Below are 19,713 nucleotides of genomic sequence, written 5' to 3'. Positions count from 1 at the left end.
TGCATTTTTGAATACATTTTTAAAGACGAATCTGGGTGTGGTAGTACACACCTATAAATCTCAGCTACTCAGCAGCCTGAAGAATCATAAATTCAAGGCCAGCTTGGACAGTGTATCAAGACCTGTCTCAAAAACCAAAAAAGTGATATAGATATAGCTTAGTGTTAGAGTGTTTTCCCAGCATGCGCAAGGCTTTCATTTCAGTTCAATCCTCAGAATTGAGAAAGCTGTGTGTGTGTGTGTGTGTGTGTGTGTGTAAGTGTATGTGTGTGTGTGTGTGTGTGTGTGTATTTGTGTGTGTGAAACATAATGTGGAAGACACTGGTGTGTATGTGTGGAACCAGAATTTCTACTTATTCTGATGACAAAGGCAATGCAAATGCTATGCAGATGAGCAGGACTGCTGGGCATCATGGCTCTAGTACATTTAGAGTAATGATTATGACCTGTGCTAGATTTCATGGGCAGCAGGGTATCCACACACCTTAAATGGCTTAGGCCTGGTATCAGCAGGAGGCAGGTATTAGCTTTGTTGGTCTGTAGTGCTCCTCGTACAGGTAACTAAAGACCCATTTAAGAACTTGTTTTTTTCTTTTCCAGGCTTGTCCCTTGCCTGACTTTGTGCCACTTCCCTCCTATAACAAAAATTTCCTAGCCTTAGAAATGGAGGTGGCATCCCCATAAGGACTGGGAGAACAGCTACCTTCCAGCATGCTGACATGCATGGCATCATTGGCTTTCTTGGGGACACTGAGCATCACCTCCAGGCCATCCTTGAGCTCCCCTTTCCCTTCTTCACAGCAAGTTAAAAGTTCCTGGGGAAAAAAGTCCAGATACAGTTAGGATCATTTCCCAAACTTCCCCAACCCTCTTTTGTCTAAGCCATCACGGAAGTTATATACTGCTCCAGGAGGTGTGCTACCTGGAGAACATGCTATCTGTAATAGTTTCATTTGAGCTATATAGAGAGTGAGGTGTGGGAAGGGGGAGTTTACTGCCAAACAATTCAACCACTATTTTTCTTTTAGATGGAATTTCTTCAATTTTATGTAGTTCAAATGAAGTCAATCCAACCCAATTCCCAAATGACTAAACTTTAAGTCATTATCTAGAACACTCGTCACTGTACCATCTTCCTGGAGAGGGGTCACCTCTGGTGAAGCACACCAGCAAAGTGCAGTGTGGTAGAAGCAAAAGCAAGGGAGTAAAGAGGATGAAGAGAACAGAAAGGAGACAAAGGATGTGCTGCATGGCACTCACAGATCTCTGCATGTCTATCGCTAACATAGTCTCTATCACATGAAGACTAGCTTCCATTCTACTGGGAGCAACCTTAGATTAGTGACATTATAGGTCTATAACAGTTTAGAGTTATACAAGATTTTTACATTATAAGGATCAGGAATTCCTGACCTGGGGCCACAATAATGTAATTTTAGACTACCGCTTTCATAATCTGTACAGGAGGCTGGGATGAAGAGGAGTGCGGCTCCAAGGAGGCCAAGCAGGAGCTGAGATTCAGATCTGAATGCAGGTCTAGCACTCCATCCACCACCCTCGCCTTCCCTTCCATGTCCTCTGAACACTGAGACTGCCTGGAGCACAGCCTGTCTTGTTTCCCAGGCACCTCTTTCACCTCCTCATTGGAGTCTCAGTTATCAAAATTCCAGTAAAAGACATATGGTATCTGGGCAATAGAGAAGAGATAATTTTAAACTATATTAGGAGTCAAGACCATTTGGAATGCTCTTGCCCTCAAAGTTAAAGAAATACCAGCTTTTACTTTTTCCTATGAGGATTACTGCTCTTGTTCATTTGGATATTGGGAAAGAAACAGTGAAGTCACATAGGCCTGCAATGATTGTTCTCTGCTTGAGTGGGCAGGGGATGGCTGTTTGGATGTGAAAACACTTCTAGGAAAGAAAGATCATCAGATTAAATCTTATAAACATAGTTAGGATACGTGGCCTGGAAAATAAACTAATGGCACTTGCTGGCAGGAGCATACTAATCTATGGAATGCTCTGAAACAGGATATATCTGGCCTGTCTATGACTTCTTATGGTACACAGATCTGGAATTTGAGGCTTTAAGAGCATGACTCTCTGGAAAGTGTCACATACACTATGTAACCAGCTCAATAAAAAGCAACTATACTTCCTGACAAAAACAGCTTTCTTCAGTGAGACCCAGGGGCATGCGTCACTGGGAAACCTCCTAAGCTTATCTGGAACTGAGCACATTCTGATGCTGCAAGAAAGGAATGGAATCTCACTCTTGGTTCTGGACTCTTCCCTGATTCAGCTCTGCCTCGAGATTATCTGTACCATTGAAATCACTAGTAAAGCTCTACACTTGGGGAAATATCTGATTAGTGAGAATCTATAACAAAACCAGTCCTGGGATTTTCCTGAATTATCTTGGAGACATTCCCATATGAACAAAGGTGCTTGGGATGTCCAGGCAGAGGTGTGCTGCCTGGAATATATGCTTAGGAAATCGGAGCTCTCAGCCCTGTCCTTTCCAAATGGCATGTCATCATTGTTCCGAAAGTTGCACTTCTGCCACCCTGAAGTTCTCTGATGTCCCCCTAATTGTAACCCTCCCAACCTGTTCTCATCCATCTTCAAAGGAATGCCTGAGGTAGAACACAGAAGAGAAATGAGAAATAAGCTTCAGTTTGCAATAGAAAACACCAATTAGTTTAATCCCCCAAAGCAATTGAACAAGTCTACCAATCTACCAGCAGAGCCAATAAATTCTCCTTGGGTCCTTGCAATAGTTTATGATAAGGAGAAGCCTGTGCATTTAATTTAGGCTCCAAAAGGACAGTTATAGCAGGCTTACAGGCAAAATATCAAACTGACATATTCTAACTGACATATAGTTTCTCTTTTCATGTAAAACCTGAAATGAGCCTCAGAGGATACCAATAATTAAATATCAATTTATTTGGGATTAAACCGACTTTAAGGAGAAAATAAATGCTATGCTATTTATTTATAGTAAAAGCTCAACAAACTATTTTTCTTATACTCACCAGGCACTCTGCCACAAGCACATCTTAAAGAGGCCAAAATTACCTTCTTTTTAAAATAATTTTACAATCTCCCTACAATAAAAATCACTGCTACTTTATTTGTTTGCCTGTCAGTTCCCTGTACAAACACATCTTCCCTAAGCACCTAGTTCTAGGACAAAAGTCCAGAGTCTACCTTTCCAGATGCATAAGGCCAGATGGATCCTCTTTTCCCTCCCTCATTCCTGTTGCATAGTTCATCCTAGGGAACCTCAGCATTATGGGGTCAAAAGGGATAGGAAAATGGCTGTATTTCTCTTAAAACTGCATCTTAATTGATTTAAGGCTGGTAAAGTCAATAATTATTTTCTTTCAAAAGTTATCTTCCTGAAAAGCTTTTTGATATATAAATCAAAAGCCACAAAAAAACAAGTTTTTAAAAGCTCATCGGCACAAGAAAAATAATTTAGAAGGGTCAAGCATTAAACAGACTAGGGAAGGAGAAGGTAACTGTTCATAGAGTTCCAGGCTACAGAACCTAGCCTGAGAATCAAAGGTGAGGAAGACTCTAAAGCCCCTGTGGCTTACAGGTCAAAAATCACACTGTGATTTTAGGAGAGAGACTCCCTGCCTTAGTACCTCATGGGATTCCAAATCTTTATATGGAAACTTTAAAGATAAAGAAGCAAAAGCAGTTCTGCCCAAGAGCCAACATGTTCTGCACACTGCTGTTTCTTATGGTCCTCAATAAAGATCCAGCACAAGCTGCCTGTTGCAATTCTTTAAGCCATATTGCAGGGCTGGCCAGCCTAAGTGCCTGTGGTCTCCTATGAGGAAGGATGAGGAAGGAATGGAAGGTAGGAGGCTGGAGGGAAGGATGGTGTGTGGCTCTGCTCTGATGCAGAGGAGAGAGAGCCAACAGGGGCTCCCCCAACCACCAGCTCACTCTTCCCACCACAGAACGATGAGCACTGTGCCAGAGAGTCCTCAGGGGGCTGGAATGGGGAATGCATCCAGTATGAGAAGAATCTTAGATTTCAAGTTGGTCTGGTTTCAGGTTTGGGGAAACTAGGTTATGTAAGATTCTGCAGATACTCTTAAACATGAACTGAATGTTTTCTCTGACATTACACTGTTTTCCCTAGGTCCCCAATTATTCTTTTTCCATTTTCATTAGAGGAACACTGAGTGATATATGTGCAAGGAAGAAAAACTCCATTCTTACACTTCAGGGATTAACATATATATTAATATATATGTATATATAATATATATTAATAACTCATTGCTTATAAAATATCAATTTCCCTGGCTTCCTATAGAAATGTCATATTTTCAGACTATTGGCATATCCTTATATAAGAAAGATAAGCTGCTTTTGGAAGCCCTTGTCAAGAAACTCCAATGGACTTTCATATGAACATCTGAAAATTGCCCTGTTCTGACTTTTTTTCTAGTTCCCTGTCTAGAACTTGTAATACTAATTACTCTTGCCTTTACTTCTCCTTTACATCTCCTATTCATGATTCAAGGACTTTCTTCTTCCCTTAGAGACAAGAGTATGCAATTTGGGAGTCTTTTAGATAGACCCACCGAAGGGATACTCCAATTGCCTCACCCTGCATCCCTGTTCAGCTCGGAAGAAGCCAGAGCAGTCGGCGTCCCTATTCCCTATTGGCAATTTGGGTAACCCCTTCAGAGGATGGCATATTGATAAGAATAGGAGGCGGGAATTGGCTAGGCAGTTAGGGTAAAAAGACCCCAAAGAAATGTAGCCAGTTTCTTGGCTAAAAGTTAAAATGTCCTTGGGCCTGTTAGCAACATACTCTGTTCCAAAAGCCAAAAAATGTCAAAAGTCTTTGGGAGCTTGTATCTAATCCTTAAAAGATTTTAGGGTTACCTCTTCAGAAGGGGGAATGGTGGAGGGGAGGGAGTGGGCATGGATTTGATCAAAATACCTTACATACATGTATGAAATTCTCAATAAAGTTTTTGTAAAAATTTTTAAAAAAGGCACAAATCACTTGTTGTTTTATATAATCTGATTATTTGATGTTTAAAGAACAGACTTTCAAAGGAAATCTGAATTCTTGGTTGGTGTCAGAAGCACTCCTTAACAGATGGGACTTGGCAGTTCAAGATGTTATTGAGTTTTCATATGCTATCCTTGACTATTTTCCTTCAGTAACCCCAGGCCTTCACACACACACACACACACACACAGATGCCCAGCAATGTCCTTAAGAACTTGACCTTGATTGTAGCATGGAAAGAGATTTCCTTAGGAAAGACAGTCAGCCAGTGAGAGCCTGAGGTGCAAGGACTAAAGGTTTGCGATGGTTGCTGGTGCTGAAAAATAGTTACAACTTATTCCTGCTCCTGTTTCTTTTCTCTCTATCCCCAAAACAAGCATGTGGAGTTCTGTGGGATAGGATATACAGTCTAGAGCCAGGTGTGGGCTCTTCTGAGGCTCTGCTCTAGAGAGAAGAAAGGCTTCGGATGGGGGCTGCCCCATTGTTAGGGGTCGTCTGTTCTTGAGAGAGGAGTGGGTGGGGGAGGGGAGGTACCTTCAGGAGCAGCTGGTACTTGGTAATCCTCTGGACAGGCTTAATTAGGTAGGAAGAGATGGAGTTGGCCAGACCATGCCGCTGCTGAATCTCCTACAGGATGAAAACAGGTGCAATGAGGTATGTGTGTCTATGTTCTAAAGGGAGGAAGGCAGGGTGAGGAGAGAGGGAAAAAAGAAGAAGGGAGACATTTGTGAGAAAGTGTTCTTCAGTAGGGAGAGGGAGAGAGAAAAAGAAACAAAAGAAGGCATGATAGCACATTACTTTAATGCCAGCGCTTAGGCAGAGGCACGTGATCTCTGTGAGTTCAAGGCCAGCCAGGGCTATATACTGAGATCCTGCCTCAACAACAAACAAACAAACAACAAACAAAGAGAGACCAAAATACAGAAACAGAGAGAAAAGAGAAGAGGCAGCAAAAAGGGTAAAAGCTTTTTATTAAACAGAGGTAGAAATTAAACAGAACTAGAGGAAGATAAAAGTAGAAAAAGAGTGACAGGGTCAGTAAGGAGAAAGGAGAGGTGAAACAGTAGAAGCAAAAGGAAATAAACTCAAAGACAGAGAAACAAAGGCTGTGAGAGGGACAGGAAGAGCCAGGGGAAGATAGAATGAGACTCAAGTTTCTGTTCTGAGGACTTTAAGTCTTCATCTGCCCTGAGTTTCCAAAAAATGCTACAAGGATACAGTTCTTTCCTCCAGACCTCCTTTGCTGGGATTGAACACATCCCAACTTAGATCTAGCACTTCCTTTTTATACATTTTCATTGTGGTCAAACCACCTCTCTCACTCCTCAAGTGAGGAGCTGAAAACCAATCACTTTGAATTATGTCACTGCTGGTATCCCTGGTGACAAATCTTTCCACCCTCATCACTCATACCCAAGCCAAGGTCATGACCTCCAGCTGTTGTTGGTGCCTCTGGTCTCACCTTTTAACTTGTGCTGTATCCTACCTCAAAATGATTTTCCAAGTCTTAGGGGTAGAGAGGGAAGAGAGTGGGATATATTAGTCCTTGTACTCAGAAGGCTTAGTCTAGCTGAGAATACACAACACAGAGGAATAGAGAACTGATAAGGTCATAGAGGATCCATTACAGCCAATGAGAACATAGAGCATTGGAGGAGGTCAGTGGAGATAAGGCCCCACCTAGGACTTAGTCAGGAGAGGAGCTGGTTCAGTGGAAAGTTGGAGGATTGATACTCTTCAAAGGAGAACATCAAACACAAAACAGTCTGATAGTATGTTAGATGACAAGACTCAGTACAAAGGAAGCAATCAAGGTTCTAGATGAAGTAAACCAAAACAAAACAGAAACAGATATGCATAATTGGTTAGATCACTGATGGGGCTAAGCAAACAAACATGATTTGATGGTAAGGTTTTCTTTCAATGGCAAATTATTGTAGATCTTAAAGAGAAGAAATATACAGTGACTATTTCAGAAAAGCTAATATGCGCCTAACAGCAATAGAAGAGGTAGAGACTGGGGAAATGGAGACAAAGTAGGTTATCATAAGAGTCCAGGCATGTCACTGAAAAGTTACATGATTCAACAAGTACATTCCCAAAGATGTATCCAAAAGGAATGAAAATACATATCCGCACATGGACAACCCAAATGCCCATGAACTGATGAATGGAAAAACAAAATATTACAGAGCCATGTAATGGAATACTTGGCTAAAGAAAGGAATAAGGCACTGACATTGATGGACCTTGAAAATGTTATGCATAGTAAAAGGAGCCAGTGACAAAAGATCACGAATTACATGATTACACTTATATGGAACATCCAGACAAGGTATATCTACACAGAGACAGAAAGTAGATTACTGATGACTTAGTGCTAGGGGCTTCGGGAGGGGATTGGCTGATAACGGCTTAAAGGTGCAGGCTTGCTTTTTTGTGTGTGGATGCATGGGTGTGGTGTACGTGCATGTACATGTTCATGTGTATGTTCACAGAGGTGCAAGCACACATTCATGCTTGTGTATTTGGAGGCTGGAGGTCAATATTGGAATCCTGGACAACTTTTTTGTCATTCTGTAACTTAAAATTTTTCTACAATATCTGATAATTGCCAAGGTAATAAAAAAGACATTAAAATAATTTGGGGAACAAAAAGTAGAACTCATTTGGTGACAATCATCTTTCTCTTAGTGTGAATTATAGAGTAGCCCAAAATGATCTGTGGAATAAAAATTCTTACAATTCAATGTGGGTGTTAGAAATACAAACATACAGTGTCATGTTTATTGTATGTAATATATTTAATATATGGGTTTAGGAAAAGTTGAACTAATCTGGTTTCTTTACTATAAGACTCCTAATACCTGATGAAATGACATGGATGTGGCATGCAGTGTTTCCTTTGCTTCTCTTTGCCAGCAGCCCTTTGGGGGAGAGTATCAGATCCTGTCTCTAAGGAGACTCTAAGAAAATTCCAGTGAGTGGTGGGCATACCTGGCAGTGCATTGCCTCTGGATCTGAGAGTATCTGCATGGTTTAGGAATGCTTCCTGGATAATTCTAACAGATCACATTTGGGGGCAACTGCTCTAGATTCCAGTGTGCTTCCTTCCAGTTGGCAAATCCCACATCACCGCTGTATGACTAAACTCAGTGGGGAAAGGCTGAGAATCGGAACAACTGTTGGGCTTGTGCTGGGCATATCAGTTCAGGACTTTGGAAGACATTTACTAAATCTCAGTATCATAGTTGCAAGTAAATGGTTAAATGGTATTTGCTTTTTAAAACTGAAGCTCATGAAGATGACAGATTGTTATTATGATCAATATCATTCTACCTCTTTCACCAGAAATTGGCTGGAAAGAAGGACATGAGGAAAGAAGAACTAACAGAAATACAATACTAGACATGTACAAAATGAAAGTAGGCATACAGCACCTCAAGGGGCTTGTATGCAGAGGGAGGTGTGTGCAACAGAAAGGTACATTAGTGACGAGTTGTCATGAATTCTATGACAAAGACACAAAGCCCAGTGCATGCATAGAGAAAGAAGGATTTGTGTGGCCTCAGCATTTGACCCTTGTGAAGGATAGAAGAATTCTGAAGTATGTGTACATATATGTATATACGTGTGCATGTGTGTGCATATGTGTCTGTGTGTAGGGGATACATTCCATCTTAGAGAAAGGAAAATGCTAGACAAAGATAAAGACTTAGGAGTTTCTGAGGCATGCTTAGAACACAGAACTTGTATGTTATTAACATGCTAAATGCCATGTGGCATCTAACAACTGTCTATAACTCCAGTTCTGGGGTATTTGACACCCTCTTCTGGCTTCCATGGGTACTGGGCCTACATGTAGTACATACACATAACCAAGGTGACATGACTGCACGCAGGCAAATACACACATAAAATAAAAATAAATATTTGGCTATTTAAACCCAACACTGGGAGGCAGAGGCAGGTGGAGCTCCATGAGCTCAAGACCAGCTTGGTCGACACAGAGAGTTCCAGGCCAGAAAGGAGTACATAGTGAGGCCCTATCTTAGTTCCAAAAAAAAAAAAAAAAAAAAAAAAAAAAAAAAAAAAAAAAAAAAAAGTGAAGTAGAAGAGTACAATTCATTTTCAACTTCAAAAGACCCTCCTGGGTACTTTTGATGAATAATCAGCCAGATTTTGTCAACAGATCTGGGGTGAAGTTCAGAATTTGCATTTGTAACAAATAGTAATGCTGATGTGGCTGGCTCAATGAACATACCTTCAAATCACTATGATTGTCTGTGAAGAAGTAAAACACCATAACCATCGGCTATATCAAAACAGGCCTCCTCTAAACACAAGATTCATGTCTAAATAGGTTCAGTACTGAAATACAGAGAAAACTTTGCCTTGTCAAAATTATAGCAGTTGAGATGGGATGGGGTAAAGCAAAAGACAAATACTATTTTGTTTTTGTTTTTCTCCACATTTTATCCAGAAGATAAAGGTTTGATGTGTCCAGGAAAGAAAAACAAGGAAGAAAGGATAGCACTCATTGCAAAGCAGAGAAAAATCTCCCCCTGCTCATGGACTGCTGAGAATGGAAAACCACAGCTTACATCAAAGAAGGTGCCTGCATGTTCCAGGATCAGCTGGTTGGAATCAGGCTTGTTTTTACAGTAGGTGACATACATCTGAAATTTGTCTGCCTGAAAAAAACAAAGACAGCAATAGGTCAGAATCCATTAATTCCTCCCTCTCCTCACTGTGCCTGAAGGGCCCAGCATGGGCTGTATAGTTAAACCCCCACACAGCAGTTTCTTTATGGCAAGTGACGTGTGTTCGGTCCCTAACAGACTTTGGGTTGCTTTTCTCCTAGTGGGGGAAAGCCTGCTGAAAGCAAGCTCAGTTTAATACTAGGCTGTGCTAGAAAGAGATAAAAAATGATAATGTACCGGGCGTGGTGGTGCACACCTTTAATCCCAGCACTGGGGAGGCAGAGGCCGGCAGATCTCTGTGAGTTCAAGGCTAGCCTGGTCTACATAGTGAGTTTCAGGACAGCTGGGGCTACAGGGGGACCCTGTCTCAAAAAGACTGAAAAAAAAAAAAAACCAGGATAATGTATTTGGAAGTTGTATAGGACTTATTTATTAATTATCCCCAGTTTTTATTACTAATAACTGTGTTTCCCACCTTGAAGAAGGACAAAAGATATTTCCCTTTTAAGACAAATACAAAAACAAAGCCCTGAAAATGGATTATAATCTCAGAGGGGAATCTATTTCTATCCCAAATGCTTGCACTAGAGGGAGTTTGGGCACCTGTCATCGCCCCCAACCTCCAAGTGAAGGAAGAAGGCAGGGCAACCGTTTGGGAGAGCAACGGAGCAACTGTTCTCATGACCTCAACTTGTCCACTAGGAAAGGTGAATTTTGGCCACAGATGTTTTTTCCATTGGTGAAATGCTATTTCAGTGCCTCTTGGACTTTTGGGATACCCTCTCCTGAGATGGCAGCCTAAGCATGTGCATAAGACTTCACAGTCCTAAGTGTTTTACATATGTTAAGTCATTTGTTCCTCAGGCTATCCCTATACTATGAGTTCTAGTACTATTCCAACTTTGTAGATAAAGAGCTTGTGGTGAAGATTGGCTAAGTGACTTCAAATTTCCATACTTAAGAAAGTGGTTGAGCCACGGCAATTAGGCTTCTGGTTTTAACTACAGCCACTCCACATATTATAAGCAATTCTCTCTACTCTTCATTCCTGTACTGCACTCATATATCAAGATAACAAAACTTAAGAAAATATCCTTGTGGTAATTTTTGGCAAGAGGTGCAAAATCACTGGTTTTCTGAAATGAATTTAGAGGCTATATACCACCTAGGAGTATTCATCATCCATAAGAGATGATAAATCATTACATATTGTTGATTTTAAAGATAATCCAAAAATTCCATGAAATAATACAAAAATCATTTTCTTAATGATTAATCTTGTTTTTCTCTATATTGGTTGTACAAGGAATCATAAATTATTTATCAGCATTATTATGAGATACGAACTGACTTATGTAACTGGACAAAATAAAGTGGCAGTCTGAGACTTTCTGAAGAAATATGAGTATGCTTAGAAACAAGGATGAAAATTTCATGGAAAGAAAGCTTGTCAGGTCCTGAGTAGCCTTGACTGGGATATTTGTTACCTCTCAGAGGGCTCCTCAACCTCTTATCTGAGATATACTCATCTTTGAAATCTAAAACATAGCCATAGTCCTGCCTATACCATAGGGCTGTTAGGAGGATAAGCTCTCTAGATTGTGAAGACATTCTGAAAGGTCTTTAGCCTTTTTAAGTGCAAATTAGCATCAGGTAATTATTATAGAGTAGAATTTCTGGCCTGAGGAGGCATATGATGTATAGTTAAAGTTGGTGTCCTAACTGGAGTGCCAGATTCTCTTCATTCACATCCATGAGCCTAAGCACAGAATAAGGTACAGTGGAGATGCTCCTGAAGATTAACTTTCCATTTGTATGATTAGAACCTGGTACATTCGATCCACTGACTTGGTCCGTGACAAAAGAACAAGAAAGAGGACAATTATACATTCATCTTGTAAGTCAAAATTGGGATAGAGATCCCAGGAGTTTGTTCTCTGTTAAGGAAAATAGTGTAACCAATGATCAGATAGATAGCTTCTGAAAGTTTGAATTTCTAAATCTACATCTTGTGAAAATAACTGATGGACTGAGCTGCTAGATGGGAATGGTCTTGTTTTATTCTCTTGAGCTCATAATTTTAGAAAGTTCTTAAGAGAGCTTGAGTTGGAGCTGGGCCTTGACATCTAAGGACATTCTCAAGGATAGCTCTGCTCCCCAGAGATATACGACTCTTCACAGAAGCTTCTCAAGACATACTCATGATCCGTCTGCAGCATCCGGCCCCAAGAAATACTGGCAGGAACACCAATCCTTAGGTCAGGCATGGACCAATGCTGCCAAGTCTACCCCTGGAAACATGAACAGTGGGGAAGGAACTGAGGTTGGTTACCCAGGTGACAAAGCAGTGTCCCACATCCTCAGGTAGCTGCTCGTACTTCTCCAGCTCTTTGAGGAAGATGCTGAAAAGAAACAGAAAGACTGCATCAGACATCTGGGTGTGGAGGAACCCCCCTCCCCCGGGAATTATATGCAGTCAATACAACCATCAATTCTAAATTGGCTATACATGACTTCTCTGTAAGCAAGGTGAAGAGCTAGTTCTTATGGTGGAACTAATTCCATTAAAATGTATGTTCACTGATTAATTAGTGCTGCTTAAAATAGCATTCTTTACAGGTTCACGTGTCGGGGTGAATACAGAAATTCTGTATCTGTATTGGATCTTTCCTTTTATCAGAAATTCTGATTTGTTTTAACTTAATTAAACTCATCACACTCTAAATATATCTAAAAACACATATATCAAAAGAACAAATGAACCCAAAGATAAAATGGAAAAAAGTTCATCCTTCAATGGCCTTTTTATCATTTTTGGCTATCTTCTTCCACCAAAATCCAGTTGTGCTAAAAAGTATGTTTTGTCATACAGACATCATTAGGAAAAAGAATTTAATTGCAGGAGGGTATTTACAGTATATTTCAAAGTAGAATGTAATTATTGAGTTATATGCCAATGTGGATGTCTGTCAGAGCTCCTTTCTGTATTATAAATTATAAAGAAATGATTACACGGACTTTAAATTAATAGAATAAATAATTGGCTTAGATCTAGAGAATACAAATTCTAACAGGCCAGTATTATTGGAATGGAATTTGCTTTTGAAAAATTTACTCAAAATCTTTAAATAAAAAATAATTATGAGGCTTTAGGGAACGTACTGCTAGGAGTAGAAAACAATGCAACTTTTATAAAGAGCAATTTAATAGAAGCCATCAAAATCTTAAAAATGTACTTGTCTTTTGACTCTGTAATTTTATTTCTGGATTTTTTCCCTATACTTTTATCTACATGTATAAGATGGCATATATCCCTGAGTATTAAACCATGGTGTTTATGATGGCAAATATTGTCTGCATAGAACAGAATTCTTGAACTATGGTATATACACATAACTGAATACTCTGCATATGTAGCAAAAATGACAACACTATCTGTGTCTTCATATGGAAGATCTCCCCAACAACCTAAAAAAGAAAGAGCGAGGAGGGCAATGTACAGGATTGCACTACCTTTTGTCAAAGTGGGGAATGTATATTCTATTTCAAACCCAAGAAACTAATAAAATCATCACCAGAGGGAACTAGGATGGAAGACAGTGCTAGCTGAGAATTTTCAATGTTAACTTTGATTTTAAACATACATCAATGCATAGCTTAAAATTAAACCATCTTGCATTAGTCCACTACTTCTACCATTGGGGGAAAAAGTTTGTTTTGATTTGGCTCATTCAGCCTAGCTATTATTAGTCATACATTTTGGCAGTTTCTTATGTTTAATTATAAGCCGTTACAAACTTTATGTGCTGTTTATGTTCTTCCTTCAGTGATATAGGAAGACATCATTTTAGAGTTTAAAAAATATGTATGCGTACAATTTAAAAATATTTGGCAAGCAAGAATGTTAGCAGTGATTAGTGGGATCGTGGATGGTGTAACGTCTGAGATATATGGTAATTGCTGGAGTAATACAATACAAAGAAAGACATTTAAAAATTAGGAGGAACTTCAAGCAGAACTCATTTGGTGATAACCACCATTCTCCTAGTAAGTGTGAAATTTAAAGCATCCAGACTGATTCATGGAACAAAGATACCTACAATGCAATTTGGGTGTTCAAAATCAATACAGTGTCATGTTTACTGCTACTTATATAAGACTGCAGGTGATATATTTAATGTATTTAATATGAATTCTAAAACAGAAATAGTAAAAAGTGTCAAGTAATGTTAGAACCGAGGATCAAACTTAGCTCAAAATCCAAAGGAAAAGATACTTTTTTGATGTAAAGAGAGGCAATCAGGTCCATCTCCATGAATACACACAAGGATATATATATATATACACATATACATTTCCTATGTACATACATTATCTTTTAATCTCTGGAATTGGATCCTAATAGATATTTACTGTGTGGCCCTTTTTCACAAAGAACACCAAATAATATAATGAACAATGTCTTCAGAAGTAAAGTTTCTCAGGTGTTGAGATAATCTCTGTGGACATTAGGCACAGTGGTTTTATTTGTTTGTTTGTTTGTTTTGAGACAAGGTCTCTCTGTAGCCCCAGTTGGCCTAGAAGTCATTATGTAGACCAGGCTGGCCTATACCTTACAGAGATCCACCTGCATCTGTCTCTTGAGGGCTGAGAGTAAAGGCTATGCCACTATGCCCAGCTTTAACATTAATTTTTAAGTACACAATAGTAATTATATCTATGGAACTGATCCAAATGAAGACAGTGCTAGCAATTTTATTAAAAATTTTAATTCAACTAAAGTAATACTTTTTGTGTCAATAGCTAACAAAAATACAGGAAGATGTTTTGTTTGAAAATCTTCAGGAAATGAAAACATTTTAAGCTGATTTAAATGCATAGCATATGATTTCTATGACTAATGTCTTTCTGGGAAGTGAAGGAATTTTTTTTTAAACAAGTGAAAAGCATTATAGTTTATGGAATTTACATATACATGAGAACATCCACAAGAGACTGATGTCTGAAGAAATGATCAAAACATGATATTTTTATACTTTTTGAATAAAGAACAATAACTTTATAGAAGAATGGAAAGACAAATGACTATTTGGATTGAGTGGCAAATTCCAGGTATGCCACCAAGGCTATGGCTGGAATGAGCGGAAGATGATCAGGGTTTAGATTTAGAGGTTGACAACTTTCCTCACAGAAGCCCTATTGAAAATCTATAGTTGGTCACTTTCCTTCAAATCTATTCTGGGAAAATCTTGATTGTATGGTATGCAAAAATTAGATTCCAAGGTCACCTACTACGTATGTTTAGGAAAAGCTGGACTTACCTGGTTTCTTTACTGTAAGACTCCTAAATCCTGTGATGAAATGACATGGACATGGCATGCAGTACTTCCCACACCTCTGTGACAGCAGCCCTCTGGGGGAAAGTATCAGACCCTGTCTCTAAGTACACATTTAGAAAACTCCATTGAGTGGCGTGCACAACCTGGCAGTGCATGCCTCTGGATCTGAGAGTATCTGCATGGTTTAGGAATGCTTCCTGGGTAATTCTAACAGATCACATTTGGGGGCAACTGCTCTAGATTCCAGTGTGCTTCCAGTTGGCAAATCCCATATCACCACTGTATGACTGAACTCAGAGGGGAAAGGCTGAGAATTGGAATAACTTTTGAGGTTGCACTAGGCATATCAGTTCAGAACTTTGTGAAAGACATTTACTAAAATTTCAGTGTCATAGATGCAATTAAGTGGAATATTAAATGGCATTTACTCTTTAAAACTGAAACTTATGCCCAAGATGACAGATTGTTAGTATGATCAGTATCATTCCACCTCCTTCACCAAGACATGAGTTTAAATTACAGCCTAATAGCTGGCAACACTCCCACAGATGACGAAACAGACACCCTCTCTGCTGTTCTGCAGCAGCACTCCAGCCCTCACCATGTCACTGATGTGGAAGGTAATAAATTGTGAAAGAATGATCAGAGCAAGTTTGTGAATGTCTAGGGTTCTTCTAGAAATGAATAAAGTTTTAAAAGAAACGTTAAGACCTAAGCAATGCCATCGCCCCATTAAACTATTACAATGCGACATACTATGCAGTTGCATCTAAGGAAAATACTGCCAGGTGGCTTTGTACAGAATCCTGGGAAATGACACCATTTATTGATAGAAATTTCTCTGAGTTTGGACAGTGAGCGCTGTGGAAGCTGTACCATCCCAAAGTTTCCCTGAGTTGGTTTACTTTTCTCTCCAGAGGTCAATTTGGCCTACAGTTTCACTACTTGTAGGGAAGTCTTCCGTCATAGACAAGTTCACAACTTGCCCAGCAGATTGGCAGTGGCACATAAAAAATGAATCTGCATCCAAAGGGAAAGTTGTTGGAGAATGTGAAGGGCTAACGGAAAGGATCATGGCATAAGGTAAAAGAAGAACAAGGAGCAGTAGACATAAAACTTTAAGGTGGGGGCAGGATGAGAAGTTCAAGACATTGCCTCCTGGTGGACCCAGGCTGGTTTACCAAGTTCATACCTGTGCAGTTAGTTTATTTTAAAAACTCCATTAATGGGCAGACAGATTCATAGCCTAGAATCAAGAGGTTCTAGACTATAGGGGCTAAGGTAACTCTTAGTGTAACAGAGCAGACCCTGAACTGGTGGAGCATCAGGATAAGGAGTTGGGAGGAGAAGATGCTGAGTTATTCACAACTGGCTTGGGACACTTTGATCATCTAGGCTGAGCCAGGGGAAAGCTTTGCTCTGTCCTTTCATTTTAATTGTAGGAACTTTATCCTGGGTGAGCAGAAGGGAAGAGGTGTGCCAGAGATAGACTTCCTTTTAGTATATCCCCCAACCCTCGCAGCCTCTAATCTCAAGCAGCAAAATCACAGCACTACTACTGAATGTTTTCCCATGTTTCCTATTATAGCTAAGTTGTGTGTTCAGATGAATAACAACTTGTTTGCATGTGATACACCAAGTATGTTAAAAAGAAGCTCACATTCAGCGTTATCCATCTCCACTGAGGTGCTGCTTAGCAACTACGACAAAAGTGACAAAATGTATAAAAATGAAATTGACATTATTTTGACATGTCCAAGTTTAGATTTCATCTTTCTTTGGGTATCTCCCAGTTACGTACAATCAGCCTCAATTTTGGATGCTTACTGAAAGCACAAATACAGCAGTAGGATCACAGCTATCTTTTTCTAGGCTCTGCTTAAGGGCAGTGCTAGGCTCAAGGTTATTCCTTAGAGTGAGGTTTGGGGCCCAAGAAACATCACAAAAGATCCTCCTCTTCCATTTTCTCTAACATCTGGATATTAGTAAAATGATAGCTGGGTTCTTGATGCATCACTAATTGATCTGAGCAGGTTAGAAAACTTTGTAAGTTTCAGCTTAACAAGGGAACAGAACTGGATTATCTTTAAAGATTTCTTCCAGGTTTTATATTGAGCAATTCTATGATTTCTTGTAAAAAGAGATAAGTAGTATGACAGGCATTTGGGGTGTGTATATATAGAAAAATGCACATTTTAATCAAGGCTGTGTATGGAAAGAGTGGCTGTGTATGGAAAGAGTAGCTGTGACCTGCTGAGTGGCGGGGCTGGGACGAACTGCACAGCTTCTCTCTCTCCCCCTGGTGGAGCCAGTGCCTTACCTAAGACTGTAGGTCAACCCACTGTGTTTCAAGTGTAGTAAACTAGCTTATGGGTGGCAAAACAGAAGAGAACAGAACCAAACCCAGGCTATCACGTGCGTGCGTGCGTGTGTGCGTGTGTAGGAAATAACATATAATCTTTTTCTTTAAACACCACTTTGTTCATTCTCCTGACTGCATTAGCACTGTGCCAGGGAGGACTAGGCCTTTAGACATCTTTCTTTCCTCATTGTTCTCCATCTTACCTGTTAATCTATCTACTTACCTATTCATCCACTATCAATTGCCTTATTGACTCCCTTCTTTTCCTGCTTCCTTTTTCTGTCTTTCTTCCACCATGCACCCCCAACTCTTTTTTTCCTTTTTTTTTTCCCCCTGTAGCCCAGGGAACATGGCTGGCCTGGAACTTGCTATGTAGACCAGGCTGGCCTTGAACTCACAGAGATCTGCCTGCCTCTGCCTCCTGAGTGGTGGGATTAAAGGTGTGTGCCACCACGCCCAGCTTCTTCTTCTCTTAATCTATCTATACTCACTGTTCTTTCTTGCTTGTCCTCTATCTAGCCCCTCCCAGACAGTCAGTTTTGACTCAGATTACCTCGATTACCACCTCCTTTCTTCCTTGGGCTCAAAGACATGTCTGTGCTAACATAACCCAGGGATAAGATCAGCACCTGTTGCTGACCACTGTAACCCAAGGTTGATCTGAGCCTCACTCAAACTCTTCCCATCCTGCTTGTTAGATTTTACCATTCTCCTACATTGCTAAGTGCTTGTCAAATTATTCTTTGTCATCAAAGAAGCCATCTCCACCTTAAAAGTTCTTACCTGTTATTGAAGTTCTATCTCAAATGTCTCCTTTCCCATTAAGTCTGTCCTGAAGACCACTGCCTTCTCACTTCTGAACTGCATTTATACCCTACCTCACCCCCATAACAGGGTCTTCCTTCTCAGAGCTCTCTGCTTCTCAGAACAGTCAGAGCCTGAATTAGATTTATCACTAGATGCAACTTCATCTCCAAACTGGAAAAGGTCTCACCCAAAGAAGAAACCCTGGGAAGATGATCAAATATGGTCCAGGTCTGGCACACCTTTAATTCTAGCCCTTTGGAAGAAGAGGCAGGTGGATATCAAGAGGCAGGTGAGTTTGAGGCCAGCCTGGTCTACATAGCAAGCTTCAAACCCTCCAGGGCTACATTGTGAGACCTTGTCTTTAAAAAAGTGGTTCTGGTTTAGCAGCTCTCTTTGTATCATGGACCACCTATCACCTGGTCTTCACCCCTGCTATGTACCCCTCACTGTTCCCAGCTGACCCTGGCCTGGCCAGAACTCCTAGTTCAGTTCCACACAGCTCTGGTCTTCTCTCCGTATTGAGCTGGGAATATTAAGAATGTTTAGGCTAATAGTCAAGGCTAAATCATAACTTCCAGCTATGCCTAGAGGGAAGGAGTATGCAGGAGAGATTGCGTGCTTTAGTTCTTAGCCCTTAACTTGCTTTTCAAGGCCTTGCTGAAAACAGATTTCTTTCAGGCAATTATTGTAGAGGTGTGGGACTTGACAGACACAGCTATAGAAGAAACAGCTGGAAATGTTCTTTAAATGTTTAACTGTGAGTTAAACTGTTAGATTTGACAGCCACATTGGGCAGCATGAATTTTAGTGTCTAGGGAATCAGAGAAAGAGAGAGAAGACTTAAGAGTCTTAACTCCCTGGAACCTAGCATCTAATTTTAGGGGAGAGAAGGAGGGAGGGATGGAGGGAGAGATGGTAGGGTGGAGAGACCTTGACAAGGCATTGCCTCCTCCCTGGTGCTATTCTTCTTATTATAAATGAAGGGGCTATGCATGATGGTTGGGAGGACACTTTGGACTCTTACACTGCACACTATAATGTTACTTTCAGACCAGTATATGATCACATCTTTAAATAAATGAAAAGCAAGAAATAAAGTTAGGGTTTAACTGAAAGTATTAGGTCTTTTAACAAAAAGCTATCCTTATCAAAGATGAATATCTAATAAGGAAAAGTGGAAACAATCATTTTTTAAAATTACAAATTGTAGATTAGGAAAATATTTACTATTTGGAGTATGTATTTATAGAATATATTCTTTTGTCTAAGTGTTCCAGGAAGGCTTAGAAAAATGCAATAAAAACAGCCCAAGTTGTGCACAGGTCATAAATTCATGATCTTTGTACTTAGTTGTATAAGAAGATCTAGTGTATTTAGTTGTATAAGAAGGAGATCTAGTGCAAAGTGGGAAGAGTGAAGGGCAAAACTATCATCCAACTTTCACCTCCAG

General features: G+C 40.0%; 1 protein-coding gene across 25 annotated transcripts in view; it reads right to left on the bottom strand.

Annotated features, from left to right (window-relative positions):
• The window catches only part of Kalrn (kalirin RhoGEF kinase), a 700,573-nt gene that overhangs the window by 233,841 nt on the left and 447,019 nt on the right, over positions 1-19,713 (bottom strand). For all 25 annotated transcript variants that reach the window (XM_017800540.2, XM_029568193.1, XM_029568189.1 and 22 more), the window contains exons 26-29: positions 12,088-12,157; positions 9,657-9,746; positions 5,587-5,679; positions 704-815 (exon numbers count right to left, since the gene is read on the bottom strand). In XM_017800540.2, coding sequence (XP_017656029.1) covers positions 704-815; positions 5,587-5,679; positions 9,657-9,746; positions 12,088-12,157 — 365 coding nt within the window. The remainder of the gene's footprint in view (positions 1-703; positions 816-5,586; positions 5,680-9,656; positions 9,747-12,087; positions 12,158-19,713) is intronic.

This window comes from Nannospalax galili, unplaced genomic scaffold (genome assembly GCF_000622305.1).
Source record: "Nannospalax galili isolate Female #2095 unplaced genomic scaffold, S.galili_v1.0 scaffold18, whole genome shotgun sequence".
NCBI lineage: Eukaryota > Metazoa > Chordata > Mammalia > Rodentia > Spalacidae > Nannospalax > Nannospalax galili.
This window is presented reverse-complemented; position numbering and strand designations above follow the sequence as displayed.